The sequence below is a fragment of the Grammomys surdaster genome, unplaced genomic scaffold, assembly GCF_004785775.1.
Source record: "Grammomys surdaster isolate TR1022 unplaced genomic scaffold, NIH_TR_1.0 125630, whole genome shotgun sequence".
In the NCBI taxonomy this organism is placed as follows: domain Eukaryota; kingdom Metazoa; phylum Chordata; class Mammalia; order Rodentia; family Muridae; genus Grammomys; species Grammomys surdaster.
In genome coordinates this window covers 204,974-225,706 of record NW_021620469.1, presented here as the reverse complement: position 1 = coordinate 225,706, position 20,733 = coordinate 204,974, and the positions used below count along the sequence as shown (strand labels likewise).

The window sequence follows — 20,733 nt, the reverse complement described above, 5'->3', positions numbered from 1 at the left end:
GCCGAGTGGAGGTTGTTAATGAACTGGCGGCCTTTTCGATATCTGAAGGGACAGACCTCATCCAAGTTCCCCCAGAATAATTATTCCTGACTCATTCCTGCCCTGACCGTTATCTATCCTTAGGGGAGATGTCATGGTACTTCATAGCCTGCTGTCCTCTATGCTATCAATCAGAGACCACACTAGATTATAGACCTTTTAGCTATAGAACCCACCCTCATTGTCACATAGCCACATGTCTCTATGCAGTCACACCTGAAACTTTACTGTACATCTAGACTTAGACTGATTGCACCAGTTGTTGCCTAGAAACCTTTGCTCAAATTGTACTGTGTTTTGCCAATGAACTGCCTCTCTCCTCTCTTTGTCTCTTTGCAGGTTGACAAAGTCAATCTGCACCAGGTTTTCATTCTTATCTCTTGTAAGGTTTAACTTCTCTATACGATACCTGCAGAGATACACACACACACACCCACCACCACCACCACCACCACCACCACCACCACCACCACCACCATACATACGCTTTCCAGGGTTTGATCTCTAGGCACCAGGCTCAGAAAGGACCTTTACTGCTCAAACATCTCAGGAGTCTAATTATTTGTCTTCAACTTCCTATAGCTCCGTCTCTTTTAAGAACTTGCCCCCATTTTTGAAGATCAAAAACAATTTTTTTAAGAACTTTAAAAACAGAACGACAGAAATCTCAATTACTAAGAAGGAGATAGAGAACGGAAAGAAATATTGTCACTTTTTTGAGTTGGAGCCCAAGAAAGTAGGCAGACTCTTCAATAGAGGAAGGCAGGCAGCTGAATAGGAGGAAATCAGAGGCATTGCAGAAAAGTGTTAAGGTGGGGGGGGGGGTCTCAGAAGAATGAAAAAGACAAGAGAATAGGGGATAACACGTGTAGACTTTGACCAAGTATCTCAAGGAAAGAGAAATAGAAAGAAAACAGAAAAACTACTCAAAAAAGCCAGGCACGAACTGGAAAGATAGCTTGGCAGTTAGTATTACTGCTCTTGCAAAGGACCAGAATTAGATTTCCAGCACCCACGTTGGATAGCTCATAACTGCCTATAACTCCAACTTCAGAGTTCTGACACCGCTGTCTAGCTTTTCTACCCATATGCATACACACAGAGATACTTGCACATAAATACAAAATCTGCAAAGAAACGATGAAGCAGGCAGGCTGCAGTGCTGGATGATAGAAGCTTGCAAAAATGAGTATTATTTTCTTATTACTTATTTTTGAGACTTGCTCTCATTAATTCAAGTTACCCCCAAACCCACTGTATTGTTGATACCTCTTAAGCATTTATTTACTTATTTGCATGCTGGGATTACAAGCATGTGCCACCATGTCTTTAAAAAACTGTATGATTATTTTATTTTAAGTTTGTATTTTTTCATGTGAGTGTAGAGGTCCATGCATGCCAGAGGCCCTGTATGGAGGTCAGAAGGTACCTTTGTGGAAGTTGAATCTGTCCTCCCACCTTGTTGTGACAGGGCTCTCAGTTCTGCCTTCCTACTGTATCCTCCAGATTACTACATGCCCCAAGAGTCTACAATCTATTGTGTCTGTCTGCCTTCTACCTTTAAGTAAGTGCTGGGCTTACAGATGTGTGCCACCCTAACAAGCTTTTCACCTGGGTTCGGGGATCCAATTATGGTAAAGGCTTGCACAACATGTGTTCTTACTCACCAAGAAATCTCTCTAGCCCTCTCTTTCTCTTTAAAATTTATTTATTTAAAAAAAAAGTCATGTAGTGGTGGCACACACCTTTATTACTAGCACTTGGCAGAGGCAGGCAGATCTCTGTAAGTGTAAAGCCAGCATAGACTAGAGAGAGTTCCAGGACAGCCAAGGATACAGAGAAACCCTGTCTTGAAAAACAAAACAAGCAGACGAAAAGATTTATTTATTTTAGCCAAGTGTGGTAACACACACCTTTAATCCCAACACTTGGAAGTTGGAAACAGGCCAATCTCTGACCAACCTGGACTACAGAGTGAGTTTCAAGATAGGAAGGTTACTCAAAGACAAACTAACAAACAATTATTTTTTTTTATGCTCTGTGTGTGTGCATATGCATGCATGTGTGTGCCTGTGTCTATCATGAGCATGGCTATGGAGGTCAGCAGATACTCTGGAGCTAGAGTTCTGAGCTGGGTGCTGGGAGATGAACCCAGGATCTCTGCACTAGTAGGATATGGCTCTTAACCACTGAACCACCTCTGCAGCCGGTTCTGACTTCATTGCAGTAGTGTTTTCTTATGGTGACTATGAGGTTATGAATATTTAGCAAGAATGTCAGAAAAGATATCAGATGCTGAATCTTTACTGAGTAATATCAAACTCAAACTCAGAAATCCGCCTGCCTCTGCCTCCCAAGTGCTGGGATTAAGGGCATGCACCACCACTGCCCAGCAAATGCTGTCCTTTTTAAGAGTTGCTGTGGTGCTTTTTATTCATAGCAATGAGGCCATAACTAAAAGTCATACAGTACCTGGCCATTTTAGATTGTTATCTTTTACTTAGCAATAGGCATATTAGGTTCCTTCCATGTCTTTTAACTTGATAGTTCATTCCTCTACATCATGTCAAATATTCTATCGTCTAAAAATTTTAGCTTATTCAAGTTCATTCTTTGTGAAGGTCAGCTGTAGCTACATAATAAATAAGGTTGAGGGAGGGGAGGCCTTTGTTTATCTGTATCTTATGTGCATTGGTCTTTTACCTGTGGGGCAGTTGGCTGTGAGAGGCAGGTGGGTATCTGGTCGAGCACAGGCCTTGAACCCCAGATAATACCCTAATGGGACAGTAAGTGTTCAGCCTTGCTCCTGGGCCCTGGTTCCTTTCACTTATCCACAGCCCCTCCCAAAGAAAGGTTTGTGGCATTAAGTCATGTAGCACAGGTAGACGTAGCAGGTAGATGTAGCACAGGCATGACTACAGTCCGCAGAACAGAACCTCAAGAGATCTCCATATTAATGAAATACCTAAAGGCCAGAGGGCATAGCCAATTAAGCATTTCTTCCCAGACCCTCCTCCTTACAAAATGGTATTTAAACTCAAGTCTCCGCCGGGACAAAAAATCTTTTAAAATCATGGACTTCCTTGTCTTTGTGCCCCACCCCCACCCAGGACTTCAGGCTGAGATCTCCCCATGCCTGGGCTGAGTCCAGCAGGGGCCTAGCCTAGGGGCGCCACGTGGGTGAACTCAGTCAAATTCCCTCCCAGAGCTGCGGTTCCAGCAGCTTGGGCAGCAGACACACGGGATCCACAACTCAGCCCAACAGGACCCATGCCCACGCTCGAGCTACAGCCCTACATTTACCTACATGTATGTCTGTCTGTGTGAGGGTGTTGGATTCCCTCGAACTGGAAATACAGACAGTTGTGAGCAGTCATGTAGCTGCTGGGAATTGAATGCAGATTCTTTATATAGTACTTTGAAATCAAAACTTTTCCAAAACAAAATATCAAGTTTGTTTCATCTAGCATAGCTTTGTTTAAAACACTAACTTTGGGGGCTAAAGAGATGGCGCAGCAGTTAAGAGCACTATCTGCTCTTCCAGAGGTCCTGAATTCAATTCCCAACAACCACATGGTGGTTCACAAGTATCTATACTGAGATCTGATGCCCTCTTCTGGCAATGAAGGTATACATTAAGATACAGCACTCTAAAAACAAACAACAAAAAAACTCAAACAAAACAAGAACATTAACTTTGATTTCTGAAAATTTGAAGACTAAGTAATCTACATACCTTGAGCTAGGGACGTAACTCAGTTGGTAAAATGTCTATCTACTATGCAAGAGCCCAGCACTACACAGACTGGACATAATGGCACAAGCCTGTAATCCCAGCACTTAGAAAAAGTAAGGCAGGAAGGCCCAGACTCTGAAGACAACCTGGTATACAATAAAGTGATGAGCCAGCCCCATGTTATATAGTGAGACCCTGTCTCAAAAGAAACCAAGCCAAACAGGAACGCAAATGTATGTGTATCTGGAAAAACCGGCAAATCACAAGCATTCTTACAATACACCACAATGCAATCAAGTGACCATAACCAGCTAAAGAATCAAAGAACAAAATAAATAAATAAATAAATAAATAAATAAATAGAGAAAGAACAACAACAAAAAAAGGTATGGCATATTGTAATTTTCTGTGTGGCCAAAAAAAAAAAAGTTTTCTTTTGTATTTGTACTATTCTTACAACTTGTTTATAATAAATGATTGGAAATTTTCTCAAAGAAATACACACACTTATATTAGAAGTTCTTTTACCTCAGTTGTATTTGCTTTCGTTTCTGCAGTTCTTGATTTCTGAGTTCTTCCAAGCGTCTGAGTTCTTCTTGACGTCTCATTAGATCTAGAAAATATTAACTACATATTAATATTATTTAACCTTCATTTTCTGTGTTTTCACATCCAAAACTGGAATCTCTATTACTGGTACATACAAGAGCTAAGGAAATATTGTTTCTGCTGCCTCCTTTCTGCTTTTGTTTCAAGGATTTATTTTTATTTTGTATATATGAATATTTTGCCTGTATATATGTGTATACAACATCATGGCTGGTATCCAAGGGACCAAAAGAGGACATTAGATCCCCTAGAAGTGGAGTTACAGACAGTTATAGGTACAGTGATTGAAGCTGGGTCCTCTAGAAGAGAAACCAGTGCTCGTAACTGCTGAAACAGCTCTCCAATACCACTTTTTATTTTTAGCCTTTTAATTTTTTGAGTTATTTGAGATAAGATCATACCAGACAAGCAGTTCTCAACCTATTGATTATAACCCATTTGGTGATCAAAGGACCCTTTCACAGGGTTCACCTAAGACTGCCAAAAAACACAGGTATTTACATTTCAATACTAGTAACATAACAATAATAAAATTACAGTTATGAATTAACAATGAGAATAATGTTATGGTAGTAAGTTACTAGAACATGAGGAACTGTGTTATAGGGTTGAAGCATTTAGAAAGGTTGAGAACCACTGCTCTAGACCAAAAAATAACTCACTATGTAGTCTGAATTTCAAATTCACCACAACTCACCTTTCTTAGCTGTAAAAGTGCTGAGATTATACACATGAGCAACCAAAAAAATTGGGATGGAAACATGGCTCAGTGTAAGAATACAGCACACACAGCTCTTGTAGAGCCACTCAGTCCATTCTATGGCTCAGTGTAAGAGTACAGCACACACTGCTCTTGTAGAGCCACTCAGTTCATTACAGCACCCACATGAAAAATAAACTCTGTAACTGTACCCCCAGGGGACCCAAGGCCTCCTTGGGCCACAGACACATGCCATACATTCAGGTAAAACACCCACACACATAAAAAGCAATTATCCCCCCCCCAAGACGGGGTAGCCCTGGGTAGTCTTGGAACTACCTCTATAGACCAGGCTAGCCTTGAACTCCCAGAGGTCTACCTGCCTTTGCCTCCTGAGTACCAGGATTAAAGGCATGCACCACCACTGCCTTGTTCTAAAAGAAATACTTGCAGAGTCCAGTGAGACTGTTAGAAACAAAATAAAAGCTCTGTAGTTTATCCTGACAGAAAGAGAATTTACCAAAAGGATTCAGAGATGAGTCATCAATGTTTTCTACTTTCTTTCTGGTGGTGGGAGAGGGGCGTGTTTGAGACAAGGTCTCATGGAATCCAGGCCAATTCTGAACTCACTTTACATAGCCTAGGATAACCTTGAGCTAATCCTTCAGACGCTACATGTCAAATGTTGGGAGTACAAGCATAGGGGGCACATAGTAACACATTTACTATACCAAGTATAGTGGTGCACACAAATACTTCCAGCATTTGAGTGAAGAATCAGGAGTTCAAGTTTATCCTCCAGTATACAGTCAAGTTTGAGGTACGCATGGGCAACCTGAAACCTCACCCCATCTCAAAAAATATACAAGTAAGTAAGTAAATAAACACCCTAGAATGTTTTTTAAAGCTAAAATAAAAGAATGGGGCTAGATAGTTATATACTTAATTTTAGCACTTGGGAGGTAGAGGTAGGAGAATTAGGAGATCAAGGTCATTTGTTAGCTACACAGAAGTTCAATGTCAGCTTGAGTTACAGGACAGGGCTAGAAAGACGGATCAGCATTTAAGAGACTTGGCTGCTCTTCCATTAGACTTGGGTTCAACTCCCAGCACCCAAATAACAGCTTGCAACCAACTGTAGCTCCAGCCTTAGGGGATCTGACAGCTTCTGGCCTCTGAAAAGACTGCACACACATGGCTCATAGACACACATTAAGGCAAACACCTAATACACAAGCTTCTGGGAAATATTTAAGCAGCCCATCTTCCTGTAAGCTATGCCCTCTAATAGCCTCTCTGGCTTCTGAAGGGCAACATGCAAACTTGTTATAAAGGCATATGTTCCGACAACATTTGGTGCCAACCCAGAGATCCAAATCTGTAACAAATCCATTCCCAAACTTTTTAGATGATGAAGACTCAATTCCTACTAAATTTCTGACTTAAAAAAAAAATTTTCAATAGGCAGTGGTGGCCCATGCCTTTAATCACAGCACTGTGGAAGCAGAGGCAGGTGGATCTCCATGTGCAAGTCCAGCCTGGTCTACAGGTCAAGTTCCAGGACAGCCAGAGCTATATAGAGAAACCCTGTCTTGAAAAAAACAAAACAAAGAAATAAAAACAGGGCTGGAGAGATGGCTCAGAGGTTAAGACCACCGACTGCTCTTCCAGAGGTCTGGAGTTCAATTCGCAGCAACCACATGGTGGCTCACAACCATCTATAATCGGTTCTAATGGCCTCTTCCGGTGTGTCTGAAGACAGTGACAATGTACTCACATATATAAAATAAATCTTAGAGAGAGAGAGAGAGAGAGAGAGAGAGAGAGAGAGAGAGAGAGAGAAATAAAAACAAATAAAAAAGTTCTCCTCAGTTGTGGCTCTAGTCTGAAATCCCAGTACTCAAGATAATAAGGTGTTCAAACAGTGCCTGAGTTACCAGGTAAGAATACTGTCTTTAAAACAACAACAAAAAGTTCTCTCAGAAAAAAATTTTAGGGGGCTGGAGAGATGGCTCAGTGGTTAAGAGCACTGGCTGTTCTTCCAGAGGTCCGAAGTTCAATTCCCAGCAACCACACAGTGGTTCATAACCATCTGTATTGGTATCTGATGCCTCTTCTGGTGTGTCTGAAGACAGTGACAGTGTACTCCTATACATAAAATAAATAAATCTTAAAAAAAAAAGAAAAAGAAAAAAATTTTAACTAATATATTGAGTTACAACTCTTGTTTCTGAACTCCTAATTGGCAAGTTAATACTACCACATAGCACTCAAAAGGCAAAGACAAGCAGATCTCTGCAAGTTCAAGGCAAGTCTGGCATATATGGAAAGACCCTGTTCTCTGAAACCACAGCTAATAATAAAGGACTAATACATGTAACTGGCACATCTCCTTTACCTTGCCTCATTAGCATTAACTGGTGTTCGTGTCTAGCTGCTTCCATCTCTGCCTCCAGTTTCTCTTTGGCTTCTCTGATGTTTCTATCAACTTGCTCACGCTGCTGCTTTTCCATTTCATCAAGAGCCTTCCATCGAGATGCATACTCAAATTCAAATGTCCCAGGTTGAGCAAACCGTGGTGGCTGTTCTCTTTCCCTGTATTAACATTAAAAACATACAAAAGTGTATATTAAGAGGTAAACAACCACAGAGAATAATAACAACTATCAGTTATTGGACATTTATTGCCTGAACAGTCAGGTACCATATATTATCTCATGGCAGGATCATGAAATAGATTCTATAAACACAAATTTATGAAATCTTCAAATAGTGCCCAATTAATAATGAAATCATGATTCAAACTTACAAAATGCAATGCTCCAACCAATGTTATTATTACTACCTCTCATAAAGATTTTCTGAACCGGGCGGTGGTGGCGCACACCTTTAATCCCAGCACTTGGGAGGCAGAGGTAGGTGGATTTCTGAGTTTGAGGCCAGCCTGGTCTACAGAGTGAGTTCCAGGACAGCCAGGGCTATACAGAGAAACCCTGTCTCAAAAAAACAACAAAAAAAGATTTTCTGGTTTTCGTTCAACTATTACACATAATGAAACCTGTAATATACAAACCCAATGAGCCCTAAGTTAATAGTCTTAGAATCAGATTTTCTTAGTAATAAAAACGTTTTGTTATGTATGTATCAAACTAAGTGGCTGGGCTAGAGATAACAAACCAACTCACTCTACCCGTAATTACATATTTAACAATTATGCCTTTATAGGACAGACATTAGCAGTTGACTATTTAATCTCAAATATGTAATACAATTCATATTATAACACAAAGCTTATGACACAACTATACATATATTCTTATTCTTTTTTTTTTTAATTTTATTTTATGTATTCACCATTGCTCTCTTCAGACACACCAGAAGAAGGCATCAGATCCCACTGCAGATGGTTGTGAGCCATCATGTGGTTGCTGGAAATGGAACTCAGGACTTCTGGAAGAGCAGTCAGTACTCTTAACCACTGAGCCATCTCTCCAGTCCCATATATACTTTTTCAAAAATTAAATAAATGAACAAACAAATAACTAAAAAATATAAATCAGCAAGCTTGGTGAAACACGCCTTTAATCCCAGCACTTAGGAGGTAGAACAATCTATATAGTAGGCCAGGCTGAGTCCATGTCTCAAAAAATACAATAAACAAATAAGAGCTACAAATACAACTGAAACTCAAATGAAGTTTTCAATCATTCTCAACTATGAGAGTGTCTGGTAAAATATTAATACTAGCATAATTCGGATCTCACCTACAGAAACCTTAGACTTGGAATTCTCATTTTATTTGAGATTAAAGGGAAAAAAATGAGGTGATATGACTAAATTCCAAGTACTAATATAGAAAGCTACCACTGGGCAAAAACAGGAAGTTAAAGAAAAAAAATCATATAGAGTCCAGGAATTTAGGTCAGTAGCACAGAGAATAAAAGGCACAGGATTTGGTCCATATGGGCAAAGGTGGGAGAGCAAAAGAGAAGGCCCGGAGTAGAGGCAGGCAGATCTGTGAGTTCAAGACCGCATATCAAATTAAGAAGGAAGGAAGGAAGGGAGGGAGGGAGGGAGGGAGGGAGGGAAGGAGGGAGGGAGGGAGGGAGGGAGGGAGGGAGGGAGGGAGGGACATGGTGGTGCATAAATTTAATCCCAGCTGCCCTGAAACAGGTAGATGTCTTTGAGTTTGAAGCTTGATTGGTCTAGAGAATAAGTTGCAGCCATCTAGGGCTACACAGTGAAATCCAAACTCAAAAACAAAACAAAACCATCGGGGGGGTGGGGGGGGGGGTGGGGAGATGAGCAAGCACAGAAAAATGGCCAAGCACTTAAAAGCACTGCTGCTCTCTAGAGGACTAGAGTCAGTCCCCAGCACCCATGCTGGGCAGCTGGGCAGCTCATCAACAGCCTCCACTCCAGCTCTGAAGCCTCTGAGACTGCCACTGGGACCTGTACTCATGCACATACCCACATGCAAAGTCCAGGCCAGCCAGAACTACACAGTGAGACTGTCTTTAAAAGAAAGACGAAGGAAGGGAGGGAAGGAGGGAGGGAGGGAGAAAAGGAGGGAGGGAGAGAAATGAAGTGAAGAAAGAAGCAGCGTTTCTAAATTAGCATGTTTTACTCAGGTACAGAGAAAGGAAATAATGTGGCTGAGAGACAGCTCAGCACTCAAGAACAATTACTACTCTTATAAGACCTAGCTTTGGCTCTCATAAATCAGCCCCAAACCACCTATAACACCAGGAGTTCCAATGCCTCTTCTGACATCTGTGGGCTCCTGTACACATGAAGTTCATATACATACACCCAGGCATACACACATATACATAAAATTAAATAATTCTTTCAATAAAAATAACATTCCATATAGACCAAACAACTCTATCAACCAGATTATATTCTAATAGTACTTCATACAAAATATAATATAGCCAAGACAGTATATATCTAGAATATCTTTATTAATCAAGTCTTACTTATGGTACTGTTGAGTTTTCTGCATTAGCTTCTCTGGTAAACCATCTTCATCATCAAACTGCTCCATGGGTTCTACAATGACTGGGCGAGGTGTTCTAGATAAAAGTATAAAGGCATTAATAAAAGTTAATTTCATGACTAAAATTAACATACTTTCCTAAGTTTTTATAATAAAAATGTTTCTAACAAAATGTTAAAAAAATGTTAGTTAAGAAAAATCTCAAAGTATCATGTATATTCATAGATTAAAAATTATGCAAGGCATAGTAGCCCATACCTATAATCCCAGTGTTGCAGAAGAAGAGGCAGGAGGATCTGTGAGTTTGAAGCCAGCCTGGTCTACAGAGCAAGTTCTATGACAGCCAGAGCTATGCAATGAGACCCCAACACAAAATTAGCTAATTAATTTTTAAGATCTTTGTCAAAATTTTAGGTAGGCATGGTTGCTGTGTTGGTTATTTTGTCTACTTGAGACAAGCTAGAGCGCTAAGAAAGAATCTGTAGCAGTTTAAGTGTGAAAACCTCCCCAGTCTTGGGCATTTATATACTTGGCCCCTCGCTGGTAGTACTGCTTGGGTCAGCTTACAAAGTATATAGGTTTGTTAGAAGTAGGTTATGGAAAGCTTTCAGAGTTTCAACAACTCCTACAATTCCCAGTTTGCTCTCTCTCCTTTGTGCTTGCAGTACAAGATGTGAGCTTTTTGCTCAAACAGCCATGCCTTCTTCACTCTACAATCATAAAACTGATGGCTCACTCTGGAACTGTAAGCCCAATACATTCACCCTTTTCTACATTCCCTTGGTCATAAGTGTTTTATCACGCCAATAGAAAAATAACTATTGCCAGGCAGTGGTGGCGCACGCCTTTAATCCCAGCACTTGGGAGGCAGAGGCAGGCAGATTTCTGAGTCAAGAGTTCGAGGCCAGCCTGGTCTACAGAGTGAGTTCCAGGACAGCCAGGGCTACACAGAGAACCCGTCTCAAAAAACCAAACCAAAAAAAAAAAAAAGAAGAAAGAAAAAAGAAAAATAACTATTACAGAATCTCAACTATGAAAATGTCATCAACTGGCCTATGGGCAAGCCTATAAAGCACTGTCTTGACTGGTGTGTAAGGGCTTAGCCCACTGTGGGTGGCAAAAACCCTGACAGGTGGTCCTGGGATGTATCAAGAAGCAAACTGAACAAATGCTGACAGCAAGTAAGCAGTACTCCTCCACAGCCTCTGCTTCACTTCCTATCTCCAGGTTCCTGTCTTAATTTTCTTTCCTGACTACTCTTTATAATTGACCACAACTATAAACAGAAATACACTTCTTCTCCAAGTTGCTTTTGGTCAGTTTATTTTTCTGCAGCAACAGAAACCAATCAATAGCTTACATCTGAAATTCCAGTGCTACAGACAGTAAAGAGGGATGAATGCCAGCCTTACACAGTATGTATAAATGTATACTTCCTGATCTGTGTACAAAGTGAGACCTTGTCTCAAATAACAACAGAGCAGGAGATTATGAGTTCAAGTCCCAGCACACACAAAGGTGTTATCCGATCCAGATTTTATGTATATAGATGGCTTCATATAACAGTCCTACCATTTAAAAGACTCAGATTTGCTTATTTCTCAGTCTTCCTCAGCCTAGCAATATTGTTCAATTATCTGTCTTTAAAAATTCTACAACAGAAGCTAGAGAACTGGCTCAGAGGTTAAGAGCACTGGCTATTCTTCCATAGGATCCAGGCTCAATTCCCAGAACCCAAATGGCAAAATCACCAACTCCAGTTCCAGAGGCTCCAATACCTTCTTCTGTCTCCTCAAGCATTACACACACATGATATACAGACATGCATGCACACAAAACACCCACATGTTACTTTTTTTTAATTTTTAAAGATTTACTTATTTATTTAATGTACATGTTCTATCTACATATATGTCTATATGCCAGAAGAGGGCATCAGATCTCAGTATAAATGGTTGTGAGCTACCAGTGGAAGCTGAGAATTGATTGAAGAGCAGACAATGCTCTTAAATACTGAGCCATCTCCTCAAGCCCCACTTTTTTAATATTTTAAAAAAATTCTATCTCAGGTAGAATACTTCACACTTTCAACAGTTCTCAATCTTCTTTAATAAATCCCTGTTCATTCTGTTCAAAAAGAAAGAAAGAAAGAAAGAAAGAAAGAAAGAAAGAAAGAAAGAAAGAAAGAAAGAAAGAAAGAAAAGAAAAGAAAAGAAAGGGAGGAAGGGAGGGAGAGGGGAAGGAGGGGGAAGGGAGGGAGGGAGGGAGGGAGGGAGGAGGAAAGAAAGAAAGGGCAAGCAGAGTGTGTTGGTGCAAGCAAGTATTATTCTTGTAAGGTAGGTACAGGGGGCAAGAGAATGAGGAGTTCATGTCATGTGATGCTCGAGCTACAGGGAGTGTTCTAGGCCAATCTGGGCTACAAAAGGCCATGTCCTTGTCTCAAATAAGACAAACAAGATGAACGAGAAAGCCTAAAATGAGACCTAAATCAGGCATTGTGGTGGAGAACAGAAGTCACAGGACACTCAAGGAACAAACTAGGGACTGAGAAGAGACTGGAATGGTTACTGAAAGATATGCCTAGAAACCCTTCTTATATTACTATAGTCTTAAGTAAAATGGAAGGGAGAGTTCGTGAGAATGAAGTAAGAAGAACAGATGATATAATATTAAAAATTTTCTCGCCGGGCAGTGGTGGCACACGCCTTTAATTCCAGCACTTGGGAGGCAGAGACAGGCAGATTTCTGAGTTCGAAGCCAGCCTGGTCTACAGAGTGACTTCCAGGACAGCCAGGGCTATACAGAGAAATCCTGTCTCGAAAAACCAAATTTCTCTACTATCAGATCATCATGATACAAGCAATATGCCTTCAGAACAGTGATGCTTAAAGAAATACAAGTCAAGTTGCTAACATTTGGGGTGTAACCCTAACTAGAGGAAAAACACAAAATGAGTTAAATATTACTCGGCTGACAGAATACTTGCTTACTATACGTAAAATCTTGGGTTCCAACCCTAGAACTGAGTAAGACTGAACATGGCAGTGCCTACAATCTTAGCACCCAGGAAGCAGAAGCAGGAGAAACCTAAGCTAAAAATCATCTGAAACTACATGGCAAGTGGGCTACAGAAGAACTCATTTAAAAACAAAAAGTAGAAGGTAGGGCTGGAAAGAAGACTCAAGACTTAAAAGGATTGGTGTTCTTCCAAAGGACTAAAGTTCAATTCTCGACATCCACATGGCAGCTCACTACAGAGAGCCAACCCCCTTTTCTGGCTCCACCAACAGTAGGTATGCACGTGGTACAGAATACATACAGAAAAATACACATATACATAAAATTAAAATTAACTGATTTAAAAGAAGAGTGGAGAAGAGGGGGGAGGAAAGTTAATAATAATGTTTATTTCTTCAAAAAATGATTTCTAGCCAAACATGGTATAGAACACCTTTAATCCCAGCACTCAGGAGGCAGGGAAAGACTGCTCCTGTAACAGAACCTGATAAATACAAAATTTCCAACTTCCCCCTAACTCTTCCTTTGCCTTTTTCCTGAATAAAAACTGAAACAAACAAACAAACAAAAAAAAGCCAAGATCAGTCACAAGCCTTTTTATCGCATCACATAATAACAGAAGAGGGATTTGAGGTATAACGTACTTAAGGGACTGTCCCATTTTACCCTTGGTCTGTGGTCTCACCATGTCTACCACTCCTGAGAAAGCTTCCTCTGTCTCACCTGTCTTATCTCACCTGTTTTTGTAACTTAAACCTGAGGATTTGATCACAATCCCCAGTATCCACTAAAAAGGCAAGTGGGACAGGTTCCTGCAATTCCAGAGAGCTCACTGGCCATCAAGCATAGCTAATCTTATCAGTAGGTCTCAAGTCTTAGTGAGACCTTGTTTCAAAAACAACACTCTAGAAGACAACAACCAATATTGATCTCTGGCCCTCAATGATATTTACATAGACACACACTAAAACAAAACAAAAACCATAAAAACCCTGAAGTTTCAATTTTGTAAGATTTTCCCACAAAATGTACTGTTTGTTAGCAACTTGAGAGGTATTCCATTGAGGAGAATAATGGTGGACTTAGTTTAAGTAAGTCATCAAGTGATAGGACAAAGCAGGGAAGGGTAGGATACTTTGGCAACCTGTGCCAAGCTGTGCTGCTAAGAAATGAAGCCACACAACAGATGTAGTGTAAGAGATTTACTTGAAGAAGGGGATTAGCAAAAGGTTGTCTTGAAGTATGAGCATGAAGGAAAGAGAGGAGAGGCAGACAGAAAGAAAAAGACAAGGAAGGAGGTTAGGAGGGAAGGAGAGAGAAAGGAAAGGGTGAGGGAAAGAGGGGGGAGGAGGGAGGGAGGAGGGGGGAGAGAGAGAACACCTCACCTGTCAGCAAGTGACCAGCAAGTGACCAGGAGGTGAGATGCCTCTAGGTCCCTAAGGGCAGGGATATGACTCAGCAGTTAAAGTGCAATACTGCTCTTCCAAAAGACCCTAGTTCAAGTTCCAAAACCCACATCAGGTGGTTTAGGAGCACCAGAAACTCCTGCTACTGCTGTTCTTTGAAAATTACTATTAAAAAAAAAAAAATCAAAATGCAGTTCAGAGGCCAGCCTGGTCTACAGAGTGAGTTCCAGGACAGCCAGGGCTACACAGAGAAACCCTGTCTTGAAAAACCACAAAAAAAAAGAAAAGAAAAGAAAATCAGAATGCAGCTCTTGAACAGCTCTCAACCTTCCTAATGTCACGATCCTTTAATACAGTTCCTCATGTTGTGAGACCCCCAAGCATAAAGTTATTGTTATGCTTACTACTAACTGTAATTCTGTTACTGTTATGAACTGTAATGTAAATATCTGATATGTGACACCACCCCCTCATAGGTCACAGCCCACAGGTTGAGAACCACTGTTCTAGAAAGATGGCTCAATGGTTAAGAGTACATCCTGGCTTTGCAGAAAAGATAAGTTCAGCTTGTGGCTAGTGCTTTGGGAAGTGTGGGCAATGATGGGCTTATAGCATCCATATTAGGCAGTTCACAACTGCTTAAAATTACAGGATGAGGAGAATCTAATGCCTGACACCTCTAGCCTCCAAGGGAAACTGAAGTCACGTGCACACATATCAACATAGTCAACATACACACATGCATTTTAAAAAAAAAATTAGTAATTTAAAAATAAAATAAAGTGTACACCACAAGACTGATGTACTCAAGTACATCCCATGCACTGCCCACACTTCCCAAAGCACCAGCCACAAGCTGAAAGTGGTGTGGTGGCGTGAACGTTTAATCCTACTACTTGGGAGGCAGAGGGGAGTGGATCTCTGGAAATTCAAGGCTAACCTGGTCTACAGAGACTACATAGTAAACCTAGATTATATAATTCATGAAGAAAGCAAACTAATAAAAAAAAAATTGGGCAAAAAATTTAAGATACTTCATGATTGTATGTATTTGATATAACTGGTCTTTAAAAAGTACACAAAAGGATGTTCAACCTTTGTCATCACAAAAAAATCTAATTTAACCTGCAATGAGATTTGTCCACATATTTAAGTCCAGAAACAGAAGTTGGTAGGACTATAGAAAAACTAAAGCCTGCCATTCATTGCTGGTGAGAATCAGAAGTGACAGGTCCTGAAGCTAAACGATCAGCAACTTATTCAAAGGCTGAGTATGCTAGCACACATCTGTAATGATACAGATACACATGTATCAGAATGAGTTCAAAGTCATCCTCCGCTACACAAAAAGTTTGAAGCCAACCTGGTCTATGCAGCAAAACTATGTCTCAAAACAACAACATATTTCTTACTAGGTACCACATACCTTTAGTACTTGGGAAGCTAAGGAAGGAGGATTGTAGACTCAAGGTCTGCTACACATACAGAGGATTACAGGCCAGCCTGGACTATAAAAAGACTGTACCCAAAAAAATTCATTGGGTACTTAAAACAAGATGATTTTTGACATAAGAAAATTATACCCCAAGAAAGCTACAATTTCTTAGGATTACTCTGTATGTATTCTAGTGAATAGCACACACACAAAAATGAGTATTCAATACCTACTTACCCTATGCAAACATGGACAAATATTATTCCAGAACAAACTACACATAATGGCACCCACTTACTTGTAAACCCAGCACTCAGGAGGCTGAGGCAGAAGGACTGCTGCAAGTTCAAAGCCAATATCTGCAGCCTAGATTTCAAATTCAAAAAAATTGTCTTTAAAAAAAAAAAAAAAAAAAAGCCAGACCTAGTAGTGTATGCTCACCTTTAATCCCTGCGCTCACTAGTCAGAGGCAGGTGTAGTTTCTCTGAGTTTGAGACCAGCCTGCTTCTATAGCAAGCTTGGGGCCATCCAGAGCTACATGCAGAGATCTTGTCTCAAAAAAAATTAATAAAATTAAAAACAAACACAAAAAACAATTCCCAACAAACACAAGTCCATATTTAACTGGACATAGGACAAGAGAGTTAAAACTTACGTTGTTAGCAAGAACGCCCCATCACCACATCTCTCCAGAGCCTTTCGTGCCGGAGGTTTCGCTGCAAATTCTACAAAACCTTTTCCTGTAGCTCTACCACGATCATCCACAACCACAACAGCTTTCTCTACTGGACCAAACTGGGAAAATGCTTGCTCTAGAAGCTCATTGGAAACAACTGGAGAAAGGTTCTTGACAGTAAGGGCTGCTCCGTGTGTAGCAAAGCGAATTCGGAGAGGTCTGCTCTTCAGTATGGTGCCATCCAACTCTGCTTTTGCAATTTCAGCCAGTGTTCTGGATTCCTTTTTAGGAGGAAAAGTCAATTTTTTAAAAGTTGAGTAACAAAAAAATTAAAATAGTGGTTTGGCTCTAAGAAGACTGGGTATTACTGAGAAACAGATCCCTTTCATCTTTAACTTTGGCATCACATGAATCACTATGTATTCAAAACATCATTGTGAACACTTTAAGTTTAAAAAAAACTAAAACAAAACTCAGTCATTAAGCATTCAGGGCAGAGGCAGGTGGATCTCTAAGTTCAATGCCAGCCTGGCCTACACAGCAAGTTCCAGGACAGCCAGGCTACACAGAGAAAACCCTGTCTTGAAAACAACAAAACAAAACAAATTTTTTTGAGAACAAGTATCAGTTTCTAGAACTACCATGAAAATAGTATTTCTTTACACATACCTCAATGTTTGACACTTATTGGTTGGTTCATTTGTTTATGGGCTGGTTTTTTTTTTTTTTTAAGACAGCCTCCCCATGCGGCACAGGCTGGCCTTTAAGTTGTCCTTCCCCTAACCCCATCCTACAGACACCCTGGCTTCTACTTTGTGAGTGCTGAAACACAAGTGTGTGCTACCATGCCTGGATGATACTACAACAAATCATTAATTTTTTTTCCAGAGCTGAGAACCAAATCCAGGGCCACTGAGCTAAATCCCCAACCCCAACAAATCATATTCTTAATGTCACCCTATCCACATTATCTGCAAACACTACCATGAGGTTTGTTAATCACTCCTCCTGAAATACCTTCCTGGGCTATGTATTATTTGCTATCATGGGAGGTAGTCAAATTTTTTGTTTGTTTGTTTGTTTTTTCGAGACAGGGTTTCTCTGTGTATCCCTGGCTGTCCTGGAACTCACTCTGTAGACCAGGCTGGCCTCGAACTCAGAAATCCACCTGCCTCTGCCTCCCAAGTACTGGGATTAAAGACGTGCGCCACCACCGCCTGGCAAATCAAATTCAAAATCATAAACTGTAAGTTTTCTCCGTTATACTGAAAAGCAAGTGACACATTCAGACTTGAACAGTTCCCTCACAAATGCTGCAATTTATAGGCATTTGCTAATGTGCACAGACAGAAAGTTCTCTAATGATCACAAATGAGTGTATTTTCTAGTTTGTAAGTACCTATGTACACTTACTTCTTGACAGGAAGGCAAGAACTGTTACAGTTCACAAATTATTTGTTACTTGATTTGCAATAAGACCCTATCTCCCAAAACAAACAAACATTGGGCCAGTAAGATTTCTAAGCAAGTAAGGGCACTTGTCACCAAGCCAGATGACTGATGTTTGATCCCCAGGACCCACAAAAGGTAGAAGAGAACAGACTCCGAAAGGTGTTCTTTGACCTCCATGTGTCTGCTACTATGTGCATGAACACTCATGCAAACGGATCTACATACACAAATAAATAAATCTAACAAAAACTGAAAGAGAAACACCTTTCTGTTTAAGAGATTTCACACTTGTGGTACAAGGTAAGTATATATAATAATAAATAACCAATAAATTTAGTAGAAATGGTCTTTATTGTGCTCCAAGAACCACGAAGAGCTTTTATATACTTATATACCCTGAGCAGTGGTGGCACACGCCTTTAATCTCAGCACTGGTTTAAAGGCAGAGGCAGGAGGACCTCCAAATTCAAAGAGTCTAGTTTACAGAACAAGTTCCAGGACAGCCAGAGCTACACAGAGATCTGGTGCCCCCCCCCAAAAAAAGCTTATCCAGTGAAAAATGTCCTGAGGGTACAATGTCTCTTTATTCAATCGCTAAACTACTTACCACAGCTGTGCATGGTGGCAAGCACCTTTAAACTTGGGAAGCATAGGTAAAAGGATTGGGAGTTCCAAACTGGCCCAGGCTACATAATAAGACCACTTCAAAAAATTATAAATATGCTGAACATATGCCTGTAATTACAACACTTGGGAGGCAAGGGCAGGTGAGAGTCTCTGTGACCAAGCCAACCTGGTCTACATAGTCAGTCCAGAACAACCAAGGATAATACTGAGACTCTACATCAATAATAATAATAATAAATAAAATTTAGGATACTAGATAGATGGGTCAACACTTAAGAGCACTTGCTGTTCTTGAAGAGGTCTTGGGTTCAGTTCCCAGCACCCATACACACAGTGGCTCACAGCCAACCCTAATTCCAATTCCAGGAGCTCCAACACTCTCTTCTGACCGTGGTCATCAGGTATGCACGTGATGCACAGATATACAGAAAAAAAAAAAAAAACACTCCAACATATAAATTAAAATAATAAATCTAAATAGAATTTAAAAAAAAACTGTATCAGCCAGCAAGATGGCCCAGCAGGTAAAGGTGAGGCCACCAAGCCTGATGACCTGGGTTCAATCCCCAGAACCAACTCCCACAAGTTGTCTTCTGACCGCCACATTTGTACCATGGTTTGCATGTCCAAAACATTTACTTCCACACGAATGTAAAAAAGTAAATAAATAAATAAATAAATAATAGGACTGGAGATATGGCTCCGTGGTTAAGAGCACTGACTGCTCTTCCAGAGGTCCTAAGTTCAATTCCTAGCAACCAGGTGGTGGGTCACAACCATCTCAAACAGGATCTGATGCCCTATTCTGGTGTGTCTGAACATAGCTACAGTGTACTCACATACATAAAATAAATGAAATCTTTTTTTTTTTAAAGATTTATTTTATTTGTATGAATACACTGTAGCTATGTTCAGACACACCAGAAGAGGGCATCAGATCTCATTACAGATGGTTGTGAGCCACCATGTGGTTGCTGGGAATTGAACTCAGGACCTCTGGAAGACAGCTGTTGCTCTTAACCTCTGAGCCATCTCTCCAGCCCATAAAATCTTTTTAAAAAAAAAATTTTAAAAAATGAAAATTCTCCTAAAAGTAGACAAATGTTTACAGTCTACAAGTTACTGTTCTGGAAAATCCTTCTGTAAAACTGTGTTTACAAAAATGCAAATGAAGCCAACCTATTCAGAGATATCAAAAACATTTTGTACCTTGTTTTAGTGTTACAAACCTGTAATCTCCACCATTCAAGAGGCTGAAGCAAGAGGATTGTAAATTCAAAATTAAAAAAAAAAAAAAACCACACATTTGGGCTAGAGATGGTTCAAATGCTAAGTGTGTGTCACCACCTACATCAAACAAATTACAACTACCTCTAACTTCAACTCCAGGAAATCCAACTACCTCTCCTGAATGCTACAGAGACCTGCATTCATATACCCTACATAAATATATATAAATATACACAATTAAAAATAATGAACGTAAGTCTTTAGACAGCTGAGATACAGCTCAGTGGAAGACGACTTGCTTATTTAGCATATGCAAAGCCCTCATTCTAACCTCCCAGCACCACCCCCCCACCCCATCCACCCACACACATGGCTTGCTTTCTATAGGAATTATTAACATTCCTAATAGCAGCAAATGATAAATATCTAAAAACAGTCAAGTATTTTGTTATTCAATGTGTAATATCATCTAGTAGCACTGAATTTTAAAAGGAGCATAAGGAAAAATCTTGAGGGCAATAATCATGTTCTATACTTTTAAATATGGGTTTGTGTTAATCAGATGTATCCACTTATGAAAACTCACCAACCAATGCGCTTAAAAGGTGTATTTTGGGGAGCTAGGGATTGAGTTCAGTGGCAGAGTGCTTACCTATGCACACAGAACTCCTTTGGTTCAATCCTCAAAGCCTTTCACTGTGTACATACACATACATATAAGCATGCACACACAGCATGAACATGCATACACACAACTTTTAAAAATAAATTAGAGAAGATAAGAGGCTAGAGATGGCTTGGTG

General features: G+C 40.2%; 1 protein-coding gene across 1 annotated transcript in view; it reads right to left on the bottom strand.

Moving 5' to 3' along the window:
- The window catches only part of Pspc1 (paraspeckle component 1), a 58,410-nt gene that overhangs the window by 32,995 nt on the left and 4,682 nt on the right, over positions 1-20,733 (bottom strand). The window contains exons 2-5 of the mRNA XM_028787342.1: positions 16,601-16,902; positions 10,067-10,162; positions 7,483-7,679; positions 4,304-4,388 (exon numbers count right to left, since the gene is read on the bottom strand). Of these exons, the coding sequence (XP_028643175.1) occupies positions 4,304-4,388; positions 7,483-7,679; positions 10,067-10,162; positions 16,601-16,902 (680 nt within the window). The remainder of the gene's footprint in view (positions 1-4,303; positions 4,389-7,482; positions 7,680-10,066; positions 10,163-16,600; positions 16,903-20,733) is intronic.